The 19,948-nt window shown below is 55.9% G+C and overlaps 1 protein-coding gene across 1 annotated transcript; it reads left to right on the top strand.

Moving 5' to 3' along the window:
• Window positions 1–1,369: 1,369 nt before the first annotated feature.
• Window positions 1,370–19,568, top strand: GUCY2D (guanylate cyclase 2D, retinal). Its single transcript, XM_055307237.1, has 19 exons — window positions 1,370–4,343; window positions 4,432–4,736; window positions 7,037–7,388; window positions 7,759–7,843; window positions 8,078–8,180; window positions 8,573–8,674; window positions 10,180–10,260; window positions 12,098–12,304; window positions 12,392–12,548; window positions 12,974–13,123; window positions 13,715–13,863; window positions 14,346–14,509; window positions 14,601–14,793; window positions 15,010–15,184; window positions 15,433–15,531; window positions 15,649–15,743; window positions 15,851–15,936; window positions 16,068–16,177; window positions 16,739–19,568. Exons 1-18 carry the CDS (start codon window positions 3,611–3,613, stop codon window positions 16,159–16,161), a joined length of 3,330 nt encoding a protein of 1,109 aa, XP_055163212.1. The 5' UTR covers window positions 1,370–3,610; the 3' UTR covers window positions 16,162–16,177; window positions 16,739–19,568.
• Window positions 19,569–19,948: the final 380 nt, after the last annotated feature.

Below are 19,948 nucleotides of genomic sequence, written 5' to 3'. Positions count from 1 at the left end.
AGGAGAGCTTAAGGAGAAATAACCCTATGGAAATTAAGGTGAAAAAGAAAGAAAAAGAAAAAAAAAGAAAGATACCCAGGACTAGAGAAATGAACACTGTCACCTGCTAGGCTTTGAGAATCTACTGCAGGTCAGACATCAAAATTTCTTAATTTTGCATAATTTAAAATTATGCAAAATCCCTCTATAGAATGATCAAGTGTTCGCCTCCATGAAATCTTTTATGCACTGTGATCCCTAGAGCCTAAAACTGCCTATCACAGTAGAAATTCATGAGTTGCTGGTTTGTTTTTTTTTTTAAGATTTTATTTATTTATTCATGAGAGACACAGAGAGAGGCAGAGACACAGGCAGAGGGAGAAGCAGGCTCCCTGCGGGAAGCCTGATGCCGGACTCCATCCCAGGACCTGGGGATGACACCCTGAGCTGAAGGCAGACGCTCAACCACTAAGCCACCCAGGTGCCCCCAGAAATTTTAATTTAAAAATTTATTTATTTGCGTGAGAGAGAGAGAGAGAGAGCACAGGAGGAGGGGCAGAGGGAGAGGGAGAGAGAGAATCTCAAGCAGACTCCTGGCTGAGCACGGAGCCTGACATGGGGGTCAATCTCATGACCCTGAGATCATAATCTGAGCCAAAACCAAGGATCAGATCTCTTAACCATCTGAGCCACCCAGGTGCCCCCCAGACATTTTATTTTTAATGTTTTCTAATGTATCAGTCTTTTCCTTTATGGTTTATACTTTATGTGTCTTTATGTGTCTTGTTGGACACATACATCCTACCCTGATTTGATATAGATATCCTTTTTTAACCTAAAAGCTTTTTTTATTGACATTGTATTTTGAAATAATTTTAAGCTTACAAAATGTTGCAAAATTAAAAATGGTACAAAGAGCACTCATACACCCTTTACCTAGTTGACCTAGTGTTAACATTTTATGCATTTATCATTTGATACATATAATATATGCAAGACAGCATATGTAACACATACACATATCATATTTCTCCTTGACTATTTGAAGGTATGTGACATACATCACGGTACTTTACAGCTAGATGCTCTGGTGTGTATTTCCTAGGAGTAGGGATAGTCTGTTACATTACTACAGACCAGTTATCAACTTCATAAATTTACACGGATAAAATAGTTTTTATCAAACCTCCCATTCATATCTCAATTTTGCCAGTCAACAACTTTGATATGGACATTCTCCATAGCCTTTCCATAACCCTATAAATCATATAATCATATAGTAGTTTTAGATGATTATTTTTATAAGTTTATTTAATTTTTTAAAAATATTTTATTTATTTATTCATGAGGGGACACACACAAAGAGACAGAGACACAGGCAGAGGGAGAAGCAGGTTCCCTGCAGGGAGCCTGATGTGGGACTGATCCCAGGAACCCGGGGTCACGACTTGAGCTGAAGGCAGACGCTCAACCACTGAGCCACCCAGGTGTCCCTAATTTGTTTTAGTAATCTCTACACCTACCATGGGGCTCGAACTCAACCCCGAGCTCTAGGGTCACATGCTCTTCCAACTGAGCCAGCCCAGATGCCTCATAAGCTTATAGCAGTTTTAAATGCAGGATCCAAACCGGGGGTAGGTATCACATTGAACTGTCATGTCTTTTTTGCTTCCTTTAATCTAGAATACTTCCTCAACCTTTATTTGTCTTATTTAATACTGACATTTTTTAAGAATACAGTCCCCTCTCCCCCATTTTAGTAGAATGTTCCTCAATTTGTGTTTATTCAGTTTGCTCATGATTTAGGTTGGTGAAAGCAGTCTCGGGTGGAGCTCTGCACAGCTGCGTGGTGTGCGGTACTGCATCTATGCAGTGTCATGGAGATGCAGTATTGTTTTTCTCGGGGCATCATGTCTGGAGGCACACGATGTCTATCTGCCACCCATTGGTTAACTTCGATCCCTGGTTCTAATTCTTGTCCAATCTCTCCCCTGTATGATAATGCTTTCTATATTTTGTGCTTCCTTCCAACTGGTAAGTCGTCTAGGGAGATGCTTTAAGACATCCAAGCCTCCCCCTTCTTGGGACAATTTCCCCGTAGTGTTATCAGCACCCACTGATGATTCTTGCCTGATCCAATCTTTGCCATGATGGTTGAAAATGAATCACCTAAATGTTTTTAAGTTTTGTTTATTATGTGTGCCTTTAAATTAATTTGATTTTATATAGTGTGAGGAATCTTATCCTATCCCTTCACCCCTCTCATATGTCTAACGACTTGGCTTCATTTGTGGAATGAATTTTCTCATTCTTTTCTCACTGGCAAGAAATGTCCACTTTCTCATGTGTCGAATTTTCATTTTTGCTGGGTTTGTTCCAGGGTTCTCTATTCTGTTACTCCGTTCTATTGTTCTATTTGTTTATTTCCACACCAATACTATAGTGTCTTAAGTCCTATCACTTCGTAATAAATTCTGATGTATGGTAGAGCAAGTGACCCATCACCTACTTCTTTAAATTTGTCTCAGCCATCTTTGTCATCCAGGCACTCTATTCACTATCACAAGTAATTTTCACAACAACCTTTGGAGAGGTGAAGCAACTTTCCCAAGGTCACAAAGCCAGGAAGGAGGAATCTGACCCCTGGTCTGCCCAAGGCCAGAGCTCTTTGTGTTATTTCCCGGGGTTCTGACTTCCCAAGGCCCAAGGGCCAGTTTTCCAGGCATGGAGAAGTGGGAAATCAGAGAATCAAGTGTGGGCCGATGAGAGAAGAGAGATATCAGACTGGTTTGAGCTGGGTCTCTGGGGTATGGACTTTGCCAGCCAAGGGATGGGGCTTCTGGAGGGAATGAACCTGAGAGACACCCCCTTCCCCCCAAAAAAAAAACTGATCACCCACAGGTGATGGGCTCATCTTCCGGCTTTCCAGGCTGAGCAGGGTAAGGTGGCAGCAGTTTGAGAAGGGACACCTGCAGCTGCTTTCATGTTGGGTGTCTGGTGCCAGGGCTGAGATGCATGGAGGAGATGGGATCTGCCGGCTGCCTGCCTCCCTGCCTGGAGGCCAGGATAGATCCCACTCCAGGGAGCCCCATCCTCCCCCAACTCCTCCCTGACTGATTAAGGAACCCTAATCAGCTTGGGAAGATTAAGGGCTCTGGACAGCTGTTCCCACACCCCCACCCTGGGCTGCGCTGGCAAAGAGACCTGTAGGAGGACGTCAGAAGGGGGATCAGCCCTGTGACCCCTCACCCCGGGCTTGGGCCCGCGCCCCGGACTTTCCGGTGAGTGGCAAAGGCCCCTTGGCCAGAACCCGGGTCCTTTCTGCCCCAAGTGGGTGTATGGAGGGAGTGGGCATGTCTCCCCTGACCCCTATTGGCTCTGAGGAGAGAGGAGGGGCAGGCGAGAAGGGAACAGGAAGCAAGGGAAACAGGGGTTTGCGGTGAGGGGTGCGGTGGGCTTCCAGGCCATGCCCTTAACCCCCGGAGGGTCGTCCAAGCCAGAGTTGGGGCTATGGCAGTGGCCTCCAGGGTTAGTCAGGCTTTGAGAAGCTGGGGGTTGCGGAGAGGGCCCTGAGAGAGTTCGGGGGGCCTCGCCGCTCATCGCACCCCGCTTCTGCTCCCAGAAGCCGGCGATGAGCGCGTGCGCCCTCCTGGCGGGTGGGCTCCCCGACCCCCGGCTCTGCGCCCCCGCGCGGTGGGCTCGGTCCCCGCCCGGCGTCCCAGGGGCCCCGCCCTGGCCCCAGCCCCGGCTCCGGCTCCTGCTGCTGCTGCTCCTCCTGCCGCCCTCCGCCCTCTCCGCCGTCTTCACAGTCGGGGTGCTGGGCCCCTGGGCCTGCGACCCCATCTTCGCCCGCGCCCGCCCGGACTTGGCCTCCCGCCTGGCCGCCGCCCGCCTGAACCGCGACGCAGCCCTGGAAGGCGGGCCCCGCTTCGAGGTGACGCTGCTGCCCGAGCCATGCCGGACGCCGGGCTCCCTGGGGGCCGTGTCCTCCGCGCTGGGCCGCGTCTCGGGCCTCGTGGGGCCGGTGAACCCCGCAGCCTGCCGGCCGGCCGAGCTACTGGCCCAAGAGGCGGGGGTGGCGCTGGTGCCCTGGAGCTGCCCGGGGACGCCGGCGGGGGGCACCACAGCCCCCGCGGGGACGCCGGCGGCCGATGCTCTGTACGCCCTGCTCCGCGCCTTCCGCTGGGCACGCGTGGCCCTAATCACCGCGCCCCAGGACCTGTGGGTGGAGGCGGGACGCGCGCTGTCGGCCGCGCTCAGGGCCCGGGGTCTGCCCGTGGCGCTGGTGACCACCATGGAGCCCTCGGACCTGTCTGGGGCCCGGGAGGCCCTGAGGAGGGTCCAGGACGGGCCCAGAGTCAGAGGTAGGCTCCCCTGCAGGGCGCGGGGTGGGGGGCGCCGCAGGCAGGCATAGGGGCGCGGCGGTGAGCCCGAGTGTCCGACGGTCCGCAGCGGTGATCATGGTGATGCACTCGGTGCTGCTGGGCGGCGAGGAGCAGCGCTGTCTGCTGCAGGCTGCGGAAGAGCTGGGCCTGGCCGATGGCTCCCTGGTCTTCCTGCCCTTCGACACGCTCCACTACGCCTTGTCCCCGGGCCCAGAGGCCTTGGCCGCGCTCGCCAACAGCTCACAGCTGCGGAGGGCCCACGATGCGGTGCTCATCCTGACGCGTCACTGTCCCCCGGGGGGCAGCGTGATGGACAGCCTGCGCAGGGCCCAGGAGCACCAGGAGCTGCCCTCGGACCTAGATCTGCAGCAGGTAGAGGGACCAGGGAGGAGGGCAAGAGGGGAGAACATGCCGGAGAGGGGGGAGGAGGATGGAGCCAATGGGAGCCGGGAGCCCTGCACCAGTAGAGAGAGACCAACTAGCAGCCCCTCCTGTTCTGTCATTTTCTGGGTAAAGTAGAGGCTCTGACCTTGCTCGGGCCATGTTAGTGTGTTGGGATTGCTTCTAGAGTGTAGACGATGAGACCTCTCCAGCCCAGCTCCAGTCACTAGACCCTATGAACTCAACACTGCAGTCGGCTTCAGAGTAAACCCTCTTCCAGCACCGCGGCCACACATGATCTGTAATACAGAACAGGAAGGAGCAAGGATGCAGATCCAATCTCCACACCCCATTTAGAGGGGTTTCCTCTGGGGCTTCATCTAGTGGTCATAGCTTTTTGGCAGCCTTGCCATCTCGTGAGGAGCAGAAAGGTCCCTAGGTGGAACCAGGAATTTCCATAATCATTTAGATCCACAGCTTATACCCAAACAACCAGCTGAGATCCCCTGAGAATCCAGAATCCCCGTTCAGACCGTCTGACTCCATACCATTCCTAGAAAGGGGAAAGGGCTGGAAAGCACTAAGAGGGAAGGGAGTTTGGATGTCAGTGGGCAATAAACTAACCACCCCAAAGGTGCTGTGAATCGAGGCAGGTTGAAATATTCCCCACCAACACCCCTAGTCTCCTCCTGGAAGATTTGGGGGAGCCAGTAGGAGAAGGATGGGACTAGTCAATAAGAAGGGGAGAACAAGAGTCAGGAACGTGGTGAGATGGGATGGGGGTGGGTGGAGAAAGTGGTGAAAAGCGTCTTCAGTTCTCAGCTACTGGCTCCTTCTGAGATCCCTAGGAAGTCATCCTTGATTCTTCTCACCTTCCCCCCAACCCCTACATCCAGACGTCAAGTCCTGACAGTTTTACTTTGTAAAAGTCATTTGAATCCGTCCACTTTCTCCATTCCCCCAACACTGTCCTGGTTCAGGACACAGCACCTCTGATCTAAATCTTGAAGCAGCATCTCCCCAATAGTCTCTGCTTCCACGCTTACCTGTCCTGGGCCTTTCTCCACCCAATAATCAGTTCAAACTTCAGAAATCTGGCAAATCTGACTCTGCCACACCCCTGTTAAGAGCCTCCCAGGGGCTTCTCTCGTCCTGGATAGAAGCAGGTGTCTTCACACAGTTTACCAGGTCTCTTGGTCTTCCTCTCTCTTCCACCTTCCCTGACATTCAGCCAGACGGAGCAACTTTGGGTTTCCTAAATGTGCCTTTCTCCTTTGCCTCTGTACTGCTGGGTGTACTCTTCCCTGGCCCTCCTCTCCCCCAGATAATTCTGACTCATCCTCTGAAGGATGGTCACTTCTAGAAGCCTTCTCCTCCTCTTCCTCCCTCCTCCCCCTGTCCCCACCCCTTGCACTACCTCAGCCTCCCTGTCTGTCCCCCTAACTAGATGAAAGATTCCTCGGGACAGGGACTTTATCTTACCTATCGCTTTACACAGTGCCTGGCACTGGGGAGAGATGGAAACTGGGAAAAATAAGCTTGATGACATGGGGTGAGAGCCTTGGGGAAAGAAAAGAAGGAAAAATAGAAAATGGAAGCCAACCAAAAGATAGGAAAGGAGGCTTTTAGGTGAATGAGAAGTAATGATATTAAAACTACAAGCAGGACGACCAATCGGAAAGGGAAGAGAGGAGCTGCAGGTGATGAAGAGTAGGAATAACCAGGGGTGAGAGAGTGGAAAGAGGAAGGTCAGCGGGTAAGAGGGAAGAGGAGAGAGCCAATGGGGAGAGAAGAGGAGAGGAGAGAGAGCGCACCAGTGGGGAGAGAGGAAGAGAGGACTGGGCCAATGGGGAGAGAGGAGGAGAGAGCGGGGGGGGGGGGGGGGGGGAGAGAATGAGAATGAGAATGAGAGAGAGAGAGAGAGAGAGAGAGAGAAAGAGAGAGAAAGAGAGAGAGAGAGAGAGAGAGAGGAGGGGAAGAGAGTGAGCCAAAGAAGGAGGGGAGGAGTAAGCCGATGGGGGGCGGAAAGTGTGAGCCAATGGGGAGGAGGAGGAGGAGAGAGAGAGAGAGAGAGAGAGAGAGAGAGAGAGAGAGAGAACCAATGAGGAGAGAGGGAAAGCGAGCGAGCCAATGGGGAGAGAGGAGGAGGACGCCTCCACTGAGGGACACAGGGAAGCACCCAGAAGTGTGAACAGTCTATACCCTCGGGGCTTGAGGGCTTGAAAAGAGCCCTGAGAAGCCAGGAGGTGGGCGGAGAGCCCGGGCCCTGAGTCCCTGCTGTCCTGGCGCAGGTGTCCCCGCTCTTCGGCACCATCTACGACGCGGTCCTCCTGCTGGCGGGGGGCGTCGCACGGGCACGGGCGGCCGCAGGGAGCGGCTGGGTGTCGGGAGCCGCGGTAGCCCACCACATCCCGGATGCCCAGGTCCCCGGCTTCTGTGGGGCCCTGGGAGGAGCCCAGGAGCCACCGTTTGTGCTGCTGGACACGGACGCGGTGGGGGACCGGCTCTTCGCTACATACATGCTGGACCCCACCCGGGGCTCCCTCCTCTCAGCTGGGACCCCCGTGCATTTCCCTAAAGGGGGAGGAACACCTGGGTCCGACCCCTCATGCTGGTTCGAGCCAGGTGTCATCTGCAACGGAGGTGAGGACGAGCACCCCAGCGCCACCCCCGCCCCATTTTCCAACGCCTGCCCTGGGACAGTCACAGTCAACTTAGACCCTCCACAAAGTGGTGAAAGACAGTCAACTCTCATCCTGTAACTCCTTCCAGAGCCTTCTCACACCCCTGACTTGTGCAGAACCTCTCCCTTGCCAACCCCCGCCCCCATGCCCTCTTGGACCTTTCTAGCATCTCCCCTTTGCAGAACCCATGGCCTTTCCCCAGACCTGGTCCTGGGCTCCCATCCACCATCCCTAGAGCATCCGCCATCTGACATGACTGCAACGTCCATAGAGAGGGTGCCTCCCTCAGGCCACCATCCTCAGTGTCCCTCCTCTCACTGCCTCTGCAGGAGTGGAGCCCAGCCTCGTCTTTCTCGGCTTCCTCCTGGTGGTTGGGATGGGGCTGACTGGGGCGTTCCTGGCCCATTATTTGAGGTGAGTATGGGAGTGAGGTAAGTAGGAGGTGAGCTTAGCTCCCCACCTTCCAGAATTGCATCTGTGCAGCAAAGTCAGCAGGCTGGACCCACTCAAGAGTAGAAAAAGGGAGGATTGGGGTCTGCCCCAAAAGGCAGGCAGACCAGAGGATGTTTGGTTTGGGGACAGCTGGTCTCCCCTGAACCAACATGATCCTCTGCCGGCTTCCTCGCTAATGCCCTTTCCCTCTACCAGGCATCGGCTACTTCACATCCAAATGGTCTCTGGCCCCAACAAGATCATCCTGACTCTGGACGATGTCACCTTTCTCCACCCGCATGGGGGCAGCACCCGAAAGGTGGGACAGCAGGGAGCCAGGTCTCCAAGTGTTCCCTGTATATCTGCTCCCCTGCCTGGGCCAGCCCTCACCCCAGCCCCCACCTGGGAAGGCCTGCTTCCTGCCCTGGTTCCATCTCAGGTCTGAGCTCTGGGAGTGTGCAGTGAGAGTAAGAGCCCCTGTCCCCACTGCTTTCCTGGGGCAGTTTCTAACTTTTCCAAAAAAAAGCTACTTGTTAGCTTTGTAAACTGTAAAGTGCAGTGCTATGAGGAGGTAATGTCATTATCACTTTCCTAAATTGAGATTTCTTCCCCTTCCCCTCTGTAACCATCAGAACTCAGGCTGACCTCAACCTATGACTTGACCCCACAGTATACTTTGACTCTTTCCACTGATTGGCCTCTACCCTCCAGGTGGTCCAGGGAAGTCGCTCAAGTCTGGCCGCCCACAGCACATCAGACATTCGCAGCGTCCCCAGCCAGCCCTTGGATAACTCCAACATTGGCCTCTTTGAAGTGAGTCTTACTCCTAGCCAGGCCCAGCTCTATTCCTGGACTTGTGTCATATCCTGCAGGCTCCAGGAAATGGTGATAGGAGTCCAGAATGGGCTTTAGGGAGAGGTCACGGGTTCCCCAATGGGGAGCATCTGAGATTCCTTCCTGCCCCAAAATTATGCCTTAGCCTTTATCCAGATGAGAGCTCCTCAAAGGCCAATCACAGTGGCTCAGAAGCTGGAGGCGTGACTGGTGGGGGTGTGTGTACTGGGACCATGCAGCCTGGTGTGGCCACTGAAGCCATCCCCTGCCCTGTTGGGATCCCCTATCCCTGTCCCCTCAGTCATCCAAGATTTCAGGTTACCAGAGGACACGGGCCTCCCTGGAAAGTTTGGGGCAGAGCAGCGTCTGGGATGTGGCCTCATGGTCACAAAGAGGACATTTCTAGGGCAAGTTTCCAGATGGGGCTATCCCCCACTCAAGAGCCCCATCCAGCATTTCCACCCAGTTCAGCTCAGATTCAGGAACAGCAAGCCTTAGAGGGGAGAAAGAAAGTCATAAAAGGGCATTAGTATCTCAACTATGGGTCAGCTGATCTGAATGTGGTGGGATGTGGGCAAAATTGTGAACAGAGTCAGAGGGAGCTCAGCTAATCAAGAGTTGGTGGACATTTAGAGCTCCCAAGTGTCAGAGAATGCAGAGGCTCCCGCCCTGTCACCTAGAGGCCACTGCCGGCTGCTTCTCAGGGGAGCACTATTGTCATTTGGGGCAAGCTGTTACTCCTCCATAAGGGACTACCCTGTGCCTTCAGGAATGGATAGCAACTCTTGTCCTGTCCGCTAAACACAGTTCCCGATTAAGAATGTCTCATATTTATTTCCAAATGCTCTTTAGGGAGTCAATACCTAACCACCAGGATTCCCCTCTAGTCCAAATCCCTCACTGGCAGACGAGGCCGGCTACATAGGTCGCAAAGCCTAAGGCAGAATTAAAGTGAAGGGTTCCTTGTTCATCCAGGGTGACAATGCAGATGGGTGAACCAAACACAGGCGCTTCTGAGCATGGGGCCCAGTGGGACTGCTGGGGCTGTGTCCCCGTGAACCAGCCCACCAGCCCGACTGACAGCTAAAGATAGGGAGGCTCAGAGCTTGGAGGGAAGCTGCCTATACTTTGCAGTTTGTAATAAAAAGCCCAGACTCCTGACTCCCAGCACAGTGCTCTCTCGTGGCAACAGATGGTGCTGAGAGCTGTGATTTCAGTGACATTTGTGGTAGCAATGGCTTGCTTAATAAGGCTGTTGGTGAGTGCATCTGGGGTGGTGAGGACACCCCTTTAAGGGTGGACTCCCTCCCTCCTGGCTAGCTGTGAAGTGGGCCGGAAGACCTCAGACCCCTTGCCCCTGATGCTCTGTGTCACAGGAAAGATATGTTCTGGGGCAGTGGGCAAGTGCAAATGTAGGGGCCCTAGGGCTCCTTGCCTCGTGGGGTTTTAAGAAACTGAGTTTACTGCTCCCATCTCTACTCCAGGGAGACTGGGTTTGGCTAAAGAAATTCCCCGGGGACCAGCACATAGCCATCCACCCAGCAACCAAGACAGCCTTCTCCAAGGTGAGGGTGGGCCTGGGCTGGGGTGTGGTGTGGGCATCATTTCCTAACCTCCCTGCCCTCTCTTTGCCCTACCCTACAGAGGTAGACCCCAATGTGGGAGAGACCAAGAGGTCTCAGTGGAGGTGTCCCCTCCTCTCAAAAGCAGATTTCCCATTCTGCTCTCTCATATGCTAGCTCTTTCCTGTGGTGTGCTTGTCATGATATGTTCAATGTGTGCTTGCATGTTTTTTTTTTAAGATCTTATTTATTTATTCATGAGAGACACAGAGAGAGAAAGAGAGGCAGAGACACAGGCAGAGGGAGAAGCAGGCTCTATGCAGGGAGCCTGACGTGGGACTCGATCCCAGGTCTCCAGGATCAGGCCCGGGGCGGCACTAAACCGCTGAGCCACCAGAGCTGCCCTTGCATGTTTTTTTTTTTTTTAAAGATTAACTTATTTATTTAGAGAAAGACAACATGAGCAGGGGAGAGGCAGAGGGAGAGGGAGAGAATCTCAAGCAGACTCTGTACTGATTGTGGAGCCCCACACGGGGCTCAGTCCCACGACCCTGAGATCATGACTGGAGCTGAAATCAAGAGTTGGACGTTTAACTAGCTGAGCCACCCAGATGTTCTTCTAGTTCATTTCTTATCTGCCTCCCTCACTGGACTGTGAACTAAGTGAGGGTTCCCCCTGCCCCATCATTGCATTTTTGGCACGCAGCACAGTATATCTGGAACAGAGACTAGAGAGACCTGATGAATGTTTGTTGAGTAAGACAATAAGGGCTTTCCAGTTTCGTTGAGCCACTTGTGCAGAATGGCCTAGTTAATGCAAGCTGAGTGAGGTGGAAAGCTGGCAAGCAGGCTGTAGACAGTATTCTAGTCCTTTCTCCCTAATGCCCCCCTTATATCATGCAGCCTCGACCTGGCCTCCTTCCCTGATGTCTCCACAGAAGTTTTTGGCCACGACTGCAGAATGACTTAGGGTCAACAAGCTAAATTACCATTTAATGGCAGGCATCTCAGATGAAAGGTCTTGTCTTACTGGACCAAAGGAAAACCAGAAAGGACAGCCATCACCCATGAACCCCTGTTTTCCTAGCATGCCCAGATTGTGAGGGCCCCTGTCCTTCTCTGGGGCCACAGCTTGACTGCTCAGTCCCTGCCTCCCTAACCTGGGTAGGTGGGGAGTCTCAGACATACTTGACACAGTGACAGGACCAGGCAAAACAGCCCTGAGCTGTCACCAGCACAGCCATTTCTGGTGTTCTTTGGGTTTTTTGTGCGTATGTGTATTTTTTTCTAAGATTTTATTTATTTATTCATGAGAGACAGAGACATAGGCAGAAGGAGAAGCAGACTCCCTGTGGGGAGCCTGATGTGGGACCCTAGGATCGTGAGCCAAAGGCAGATGTTCAACCACTGAGTCACCCAGATGCCCCTCTGGTGTTCTCTGAAAGCGGTGGTGCGGCCTCTTCCTGGTTCTCTCTTCAAGGAGGGGAGGGTCGTGGTGCCAGGGGCTTCTGCCTGCGGTGTTTATCCCTAAAGCCAGGCAGTTCAAAGTCTTACAGCTAATCCATCAGAACCTGCCTGGGTCCTGGCTCCCCATGCAAGGTTGTCTTTTCAGCCCTAACTTGAAACTAAACCATACTCAGCACCCGAACAGCCGGCCTTTGACCGACTGGTGCCTTCTGCAGAGAGAGGCCATCTGTGGAAGAAATCCCCACGGATCTTTCCATTGGTCATTCTTCTGCCATCTTCCCAGCTGGGACACCCAGAAACAGGCCTGCATAACAGGTCTCCTTCCCACGTTGCTTCCAGGGCAGAAAAGGCCTGTTCACTTTCTCCCTCCCAGCTCCGGGAGCTCCGGCATGAGAACGTGGTGCTCTACCTGGGGCTCTTCCTCGGCAGCAGGGGAGCTGGTGGCTCGGCCGCGGGGGAAGGCGTGCTGGCCGTGGTCTCAGAGCACTGTGCCCGGGGCTCCCTCCACGACCTCCTCGCCCAAAGGGACATTAAGCTGGACTGGATGTTCAAGTCCTCCCTCCTGCTGGACCTCATCAAGGTGCGGGGTAAGGGGGGTGCGGGGGTGGCGGGGAGGACAGGGCCGGGAACCACGGGGCTGAGGCTGCCTCTTCTCCCACTGCCCCAGGGAATGAGGTATCTGCACCATCGAGGCGTGGCCCACGGGCGCCTGAAGTCGCGGAACTGCGTGGTGGACGGGAGGTTCGTGCTTAAGGTCACGGACCACGGCCACGCGCGACTTATGGAAGCTCAGAGGGTGTTACTGGAGCCTCCCAGCGCCGAGGGTAAGATTCCCGGGCTGCCTCCCGCGGGGACGCGAAGCCCCTGGGATTCCCGTCATTTCAAGCCCCCCCGCCCCCATTCCACAGCCCCGCCACGGAAAAGGTCTTGTGACTTTGGGGAGAGGAAGGGTGGGCTCTGTGACGGAGGGGGGGGGGGCAGGGCTTGTGCCGGAGGGGCTGGGTCTAAAGGGTGGGGCCTGTTTGTGAGCCCCCCTGCCCCACCCACCTTCTCTGAGACCCGTGTTGGTTTTCCCATGGTCCCTCCTGGGGGTAGCTGCAGGCAGCGGGGCCAGACTTAGGCTGGGAGTTGGTGAGTGGGTGCGAGCCTGGCCTTTCCGGTTAGGATGGGGGTCTGTCCCCAGCGCCCCCCTCCCCCGAGTTCCTCCTCATGCCCACGCCCCTTCCCCCCTTCCCCCCCCTGCCCCCAGACCAGCTATGGACAGCCCCGGAGCTGCTTCGGGACCCGGTCCTGGAGCGCCGGGGAACGCTGCCCGGCGACGTCTTCAGCCTGGGCATCATCATGCAGGAGGTCGTGTGTCGCAGCGCCCCCTATGCCATGCTGGAGCTCACTCCCGAGGGTACGCCGCCACCACCCCCCCACCCCCGCCCGGGCCTGGCGGTGCGCACAGAAAGTCAGCCTGCTGTTAGAGCCTGGCCGGACCCAGCCTCTTTCCCAGAAGCCCAGAGCTGAGCCTGGGCCACTCCATGTGGGTCTGAGGGGTCAGAACAGTGGAGAGCCCAGCATAGGGATGGTCACAGGTGGCTCTAAGGTGCCCAGACTTCACTGGTGGACTCTGTCCTCATCCAGGATCCAACCTGCTCCTTCAAATCCCCAGCAGGGCAGCAGTGTTGTGGGAAGGGGGTGAAGAGCATTCCGGTCTGGTTCAAATCCATATTACTTAGCATCTATGAGAGTCAGCAAGCTCCTTGATCACCCTCACCCTCCCTCTTCTATGTGCAATGGATGTTAGGCTCCCCCTGTCATCTCTTAACTGCCCCCTACCCCCCGGGATTCAGGGTCCTCTTGTGGCTCCAGCAACCCCTCCCTCACTGCACTCCTCCACCCACTGGAGCTCTGATTTAAAGAACCCCAGTAGAGTCCCCCCATCTTGGGCTTCAGCCATCAGGCCAGAGTCAGGTGGCTCCTCTCGGTCCCCTTATGCTTCCAGAAGTGGTAGAGAGGGTGCGGAGCCCCCCTCCACTGTGCCGGCCCTCCGTGTCCATGGACCAGGCACCTGTGGAGTGCATTCAGCTGATGAAGCAGTGTTGGGCAGAGCACCCTGATCTTCGGCCCTCCTTGGGCCACATCTTCGACCAGGTCAGGGGCTGGGACTGGGCAGGGACTGGGCTGGCCACCTGTCAGCCACCTGGGGAAGCTTCAGGAAAGCAGGATATCAGGATCTCTGCTCTCGAAGGGGTAGTCTGAAGACTGGGATTAGGTGGGGGCAGAGCTAGAACAGGGGCTGTGGAGGCCTTTGGAGTGGAGACTGAGTTCTGGGTGGGAGAAATTTTAATTCAATTCAAATGACATTTGAATTGCTTAGCACACTGTGGCAGAAAGACCTTTGGCCTGGGAGTCCAAAGGCTGGGCTGGTTCCAGCGCCCTGTCAATGACTAGCTGAGAGCAGCTGACCTCTGGGAACCCTCATTTCCCATATGCCTGCTGATAATGTGTGAAAACATTATCCCCAGAGTAGGGGGCAGGTGATGAGTCAAAAGTGATGGGGAAGGGGAGGTTCAGGCCTAATACAGCCGCTCTCAAGGGCAGCCCAAGTCCCACCAGCTTCCTCCTCCAACTAGTTTAAAAGCATCAACAAGGGCCGGAAAACCAACATCATTGACTCGATGCTGAGGATGCTGGAGCAGTACTCCAGTAACCTGGAGGACCTGATCCGGGAGCGTACGGAGGAGCTGGAGCTGGAAAAGCAGAAGACTGACAGGCTACTCACGCAGATGCTGCCTCCGTGTGTGCCCGTGGGGAGGGGGGCAGGGGTAGAGGGGAGGGCAGCTGGAATGCAGCTGGTCTGGGGTAACCCCGCCTCCCGCCATCCCTAGTTCTGTGGCCGAGGCCCTGAAGATGGGGACGCCGGTGGAGCCCGAGTATTTTGAGGAGGTGACACTGTACTTCAGTGACATTGTGGGCTTCACCACCATCTCAGCCATGAGTGAGCCCATCGAGGTGGTGGATCTGCTCAACGATCTCTACACACTCTTCGACGCCATCATCGGCTCCCACGACGTCTACAAGGTGGGCTGTGCAGGGGGCAAAGCCTCCTTTGGCTTCCCCAGTACCCAGCACACCTGCCCCAGTCTTTGGCCCCCCTCCTTCATTTGCCCCAGACCCCAGTCCAGCCCTCCGGGATCGGAAGCCTCCCCAGGATCTCTGCACTAACCCCTGACCAGGGACAATCGCTTGGGGGGAGAGGGGTGCTCAGTACCGAATCCACACTACTCCTTCCCACAGGTGGAGACAATCGGGGACGCCTACATGGTGGCCTCGGGGCTGCCGCAGCGGAACGGTCAGCGACACGCCGCGGAGATCGCCAACATGGCCCTGGACATCCTCAGCGCCGTGGGCTCCTTCCGAATGCGTCACATGCCCGAAGTACCCGTGCGCATCCGCATTGGCCTGCACTCGGGTACCTAGAGGACTCTGTGCCCATCTCCCCCACTGGAGCCCCGCTCCACGTGTCTCAGACAGGACGTAAACCCCCTGGGGGGGGCAGAGAGGGCTTGTCTTGAAGCCACCCTCACATCCAGGGCACCCCATTGTGATTGAGAGTGTGGCCTTGGGGAGCTGGTGGAGAACATGGGGTGCCAGCGACCCCCGAGGTGCTGGGTGCCACCTGGCAGCCTGCACGGCCACCAACCCTGCGTGTCTTCGCAGGCCCATGCGTGGCCGGCGTGGTGGGCCTCACCATGCCACGGTACTGCCTATTTGGGGACACGGTCAACACCGCCTCGCGCATGGAGTCCACGGGGCTGCGTGAGTGGAGTGGGGCTGGGGGGGCTGGGGGGGATTCACAGAGCAAGGGGGGTATGGCCCTGGGGACGGGGGACACAGGAGGGGAGTCTCGGAAATCCTCCTCCCTTGTCGTTCCAGCTTACCGAATCCACGTGAACATGAGCACCGTGCGGATTCTGCGCGCTCTGGACGAGGGCTTCCAGACAGAGGTGCGCGGCCGCACGGAGCTGAAGGTGAGGCTATAGGCGCGGGGGACGACCGCGAAGGACCTCGGGGTCCCTGGAGATCCGCCCGCCCGCACCCTGGCAGCCTAAGTGCTCCCCTCCCCGTGTTCCCCTAGGGCAAGGGCGCCGAAGACACGTACTGGCTGGTGGGCAGACGCGGCTTCAACAAACCCATCCCCAAACCGCCCGACCTGCAACCGGGGTGAGGTGCCAGCCTTCTCCTGGGCTCCAGCTGGGTGCCTGACCCTGCCCTCCCCCGCCCCTGCCCCGCCCCTCTCCTCCTCTCTCCCTCCCCACTCTCCATCTCTGAAGCCACCGCCCTCTCTCCCGCAGCGCCAGCAACCACGGCATCAGTCTGCAGGAGATCCCTCTCGATCGGCGCCAGAAGCTGGAGAAGGCAAGGCCGGGCCAGTTCTCTGGAAAGTGAGGCCCGGCTGGAGCAGGTGCTGCCCCTCTGCTCACAAGGCCCGCTGCCTGTCCCCCCTCGAACTCCGGAGTTGGGGGAATGGGCTCCCCATCAATGGGAGATGCTTTCTGGGGAACAGGCACTTCTTCCCCAGCCTTAGGGCCTAGCCCTACCTGCTGAACTTCCCACCCAAGTCGGATGTTCCTATCCCTGTCTGAGGAGTGAGCCTAGGCTCGTTCCTAAACCCAGGGATTTTCCTAAACCCAGTGAGGTACCAGCTGCAGGGATTCTGGCTCAGTAGGTCCGGAGTGGTCCAGGAATCTAGACTTGAGAACCCCTGTAAACGTGACCCAAGACCTCTCCTCTGGCCACCCCTACCCTGTGTTAACCAGGCCTCCTTGCCAGGCTGCACAGACTGCAAGAGACACAAGAGATAAGAACTCTAGGGAGCACCATTCATCAGAGGACAAGATGAATGCTGTTTCTAGAGGTCTCTACCTTCCTAGAAGAAACTTTGATCCATGACCCTCTCCTTCCTAGGGGAACCCCCATGACCCCTTTCCACGATTTCCCTCTGAGACACTCCTCTCTCTCTCAGGGTACTGGAAGGTCCTCTTCCTGAAAGTTGCTGCTATAGGTGACCAAAAGTCTGGCTGACACCAGTGGCTTCTAGCCAGCTCTGCCTCAAAGGATTCCGGGCCTTTACAGGTGCTGGCTGCAAATCTGCTGTGTGACCTTGGGAAAAGTCTTGTGCACTCTCTGTGCTTGGGTTCCCCCTCCAGGGCGAACTGAGGAGTGGCCTGTGTGGTTTCCATGCTCCCCTGCTCTGACAGCTGCTTCAGCAGAGTTGGCCTGGGGATATGGGGCACTGGGCTCGGGGCCTCCAGCCCCAGAGTCTCTGAACCCATCAGGAGAGGTTGGGGTGGGGATTTTGCACTGTCCAGCGCCTCCCAAGACCCCAGGGATGGGGTGTCTGGGTTTGGCCCCAACCCCAGAGGCAGTGGAGGAGACCCTTCCAACGCAGGGCTGTCACATGGCCTAAGGATGAGCCTCTGTCTAGCTTCCAGCGTCATCCGTCCCCGCCTGTCAGACACTGCTCCCATCGTGACTTGCTCAAGTGCAGAGAAAAGCTGGCTTCAAGGCTTGGGGGAAAGGAAGGCAAATTGGCTGCTCCAAAACTCTGCTAACCAGAACATTCCCTGCTTAACTGGGTATCGCTGAGCATCCCCTCTACTTAGATCTTTCCAGCATGCATTAACAACCCCCGCCTGCTCCCACCCTACCCGTCCAGCTGAAGTTTCTTTTGTGGAACTGATGTTCCAGAGCCTGAGCCTTGGCACGGCTGACTCGGGGTGCCCTTCCCCATGGCTTCAGACCCTGGAAAGTTAGCCGCAACCAACCAGAGGGCTGCTTGAGGTAGTGAGCGTCCAGTCCCTGGAGGTCTCCAAGCAGAACCGGCAACATCGTTGGCCAGGGATGGAGCAGTGTGAGACAGGTTCTAGGTGTAAAGATGAACCTGATCCTTGGCAGGTGGAGCATGGTTGGGAGCCAGTAGCAGCGACCTCACCTGGGAGCTTGTTAGATATGCAGAGTCTCAGGCCCTGACCTGACTTGAATCAGAATCTGCATTTTAACGAGTCCCCTCCAAGCGCTCACCTGCGCTCGAACATTTGTGAAACGTGTCACTAAGTGATCCTGAGAATTTCTAAGATTTCATTAAAAACCAGGCTAGACTCTAGCCCTGAGACTCCTTTTACTTGGTCTCTGGGGCATTTTTTTGTTTCTTGTTTTGAGCTAATATTTAGAAGTGTTAGGGCTTCACTCTTCTGTTCTCATGGTCCCTGCCCCTCCCCGAGGCTCCAGGACCCCAAGATTTTCTTTCTTTCTTTCTTTTCTTAAAGACTGTATTTATTTATTCATGAGAAACCCAGAGAGTGGCAGAGACAGGCAGAGGGAGAAGCAGGCTCCCTGCGGGGGAGCCCGATGCGGGACTGATCCCAGGACCCTGGGGTCATGCCCTGGGCCAAAGGCCCTGAGCTCAACCACTGAGCTCCCCAGGTGCCCCAGGCCCCAAGATTTTCTAAACGTCAGTCCTTCTGTCTGGTGCCTGTGGGCATCTTAGCTCAGGACTCCCCAGCGGCATAGCTGCGGTCGGTCGGGCTCCTGGTGATGCTCCTGCCTGGCTGTGAGATCCTCCAGCTCCGTAGCACCTCCCCCCTTCCTCCCTAAAGGGGGGAGGTGTAGAAGAACTCTAAAACCCCAGCACTTGTAGGTTCTGGTTACTTGAGGTGGTGCTGCTAGAGTGAGTAATTTAGCTCAATTCAAAAAACATTTTTAACCAAGTCTGGAGATGATGAGGTCAAGGCTTTTTAAAAAAAACCCTGATGCACATGCAGGTGCGCATGCGTGTTTGTTTGTTTTTTAATTATGTACGTTCTTAAATATCTCCCTTCAGATTTTCTCTGTACTTTGGTCCCAGGGATGGGGGACAGACTGCCTCCCTGGCGCTGGACCTGACAATGTGGCTGTAGCCCTCGCTCCCCTGTCTCTTCCCCGGCCCCCCTGCCGCCCCCCATCAGCCCTCCCAGTATCCCCCACTCCCACCCTTTCTGTCTCCTTCCATCCCACCTGTGAGGATGGCCTGTGATTCAGGGAACCTCAGGGCAGAGTTGACCCGGGGATTACCGGATTATGTGTGAGAGGACTAGTGTGGGCAGGCTGGGGCAGGACAGTTGTCAGAGGAGGAGGAGCTGGGGCCCAAACCTGGTTGGGGCCAGGTTAACATGGAGGCAAGGCAGCAGGGCTGAGCAGGTCCCTTCCTACCTTCAACCCTGCCTTGTCCGGAGACCTCAGTCTCAGCTGAGCAGAGATTGCTCCCTTCCCTGCCCCGTCTCCCCTCTCTAGGCCCATACTTCCTCCCTGAGGTCCCTGAAGCTCTCTGCCATTGCCCTGGAACCTTCCTTCCTGGGCCCAGTCAGGGTCCTAGACCCTGCTACCCGCTCCCCTCCAGTCCTCTTCACCTGCTAGCCCCGGGCACCCCCCAGCCCCTAGAGCACCTGCTTGGTCATCAGGCACTCCCTACCTTCAGATGTGTTTACACTACCTCTGCCGGCTGTCCACCCCCAGGACCCACATTGGGGGCTGTCCCCGCCTGTGTGGCGGCTCTGTAGCCAGGACCAGTGATGGCCAAAGCAGGGCCCTCCTGCAGCTGCTGCTTTGATCCTGTAGCTGGGACTCCCCGTCATGTCCCGGGGCTCACTTGGCATCTTTTTTCTGCTGCTCCTCGGGGTCTGGGCCCTGCTCCCCATTCTCACCTGCAGTGGACCCCGGGGACCCCCCTCTGGGGGATCCGTTTCGCTGCCTTGTGGGGCTGTTGTTCACTGGGATCTTCTGGACTGTGTGCTGTGGACGCCAAGCCATGTGCCATGGTGTTGGGTCCTGGGAGGGTGGGGGCTGAAATAAAGGTGTACTTTCTTCCATTTCATCATGGGCGATCCTTTCAGCCCGGGGTGTCCAAACACCCCCTTACCTGCAGCGTTCAAACCTGGCATTTCCTAGCAGGGCTTCAGATAGGGGTAAGCCTTCAAGCTGGCAGAGGCAAGGGGAAGTGAGCTGAGGCCATCAGCCCCCCATCCCAGCAACTACTCTGCTCAGAGGGTCTGCTCTGAGGCTAAGCAGGGAAGCCTCAGGGCTGCAAATGTAGAAGCTAAGGACCGTGATCTCTGCACAGGACTTCACGACCCACATTCCACCTCTCACCCCTCAAGAGCCTGCCACTGGGGCATCAGAGCAGAAGAGACAATCCCAA

This window comes from Nyctereutes procyonoides, unplaced genomic scaffold, assembly GCF_905146905.1.
Source record: "Nyctereutes procyonoides isolate TBG_1078 unplaced genomic scaffold, NYPRO_anot_genome, whole genome shotgun sequence".
Lineage (NCBI taxonomy): Eukaryota > Metazoa > Chordata > Mammalia > Carnivora > Canidae > Nyctereutes > Nyctereutes procyonoides.
This window is presented reverse-complemented; position numbering and strand designations above follow the sequence as displayed.

Coding starts and splice junctions, on each gene's coding strand:
- GUCY2D (XM_055307237.1), top strand. CDS start 3,611: ATGAGCGCGTGCGCCCTCCTGGCGGGTGGGCTCCCCGACCCCCGGCTC. Junction 7,844..8,077: donor TTCCTGGCCCATTATTTGAG/GTGAGTATGGGA, acceptor TCCCTCTACCAG/GCATCGGCTACTTCACATCC. Junction 15,185..15,432: donor CCGCATTGGCCTGCACTCGG/GTACCTAGAGGA, acceptor GTGTCTTCGCAG/GCCCATGCGTGGCCGGCGTG.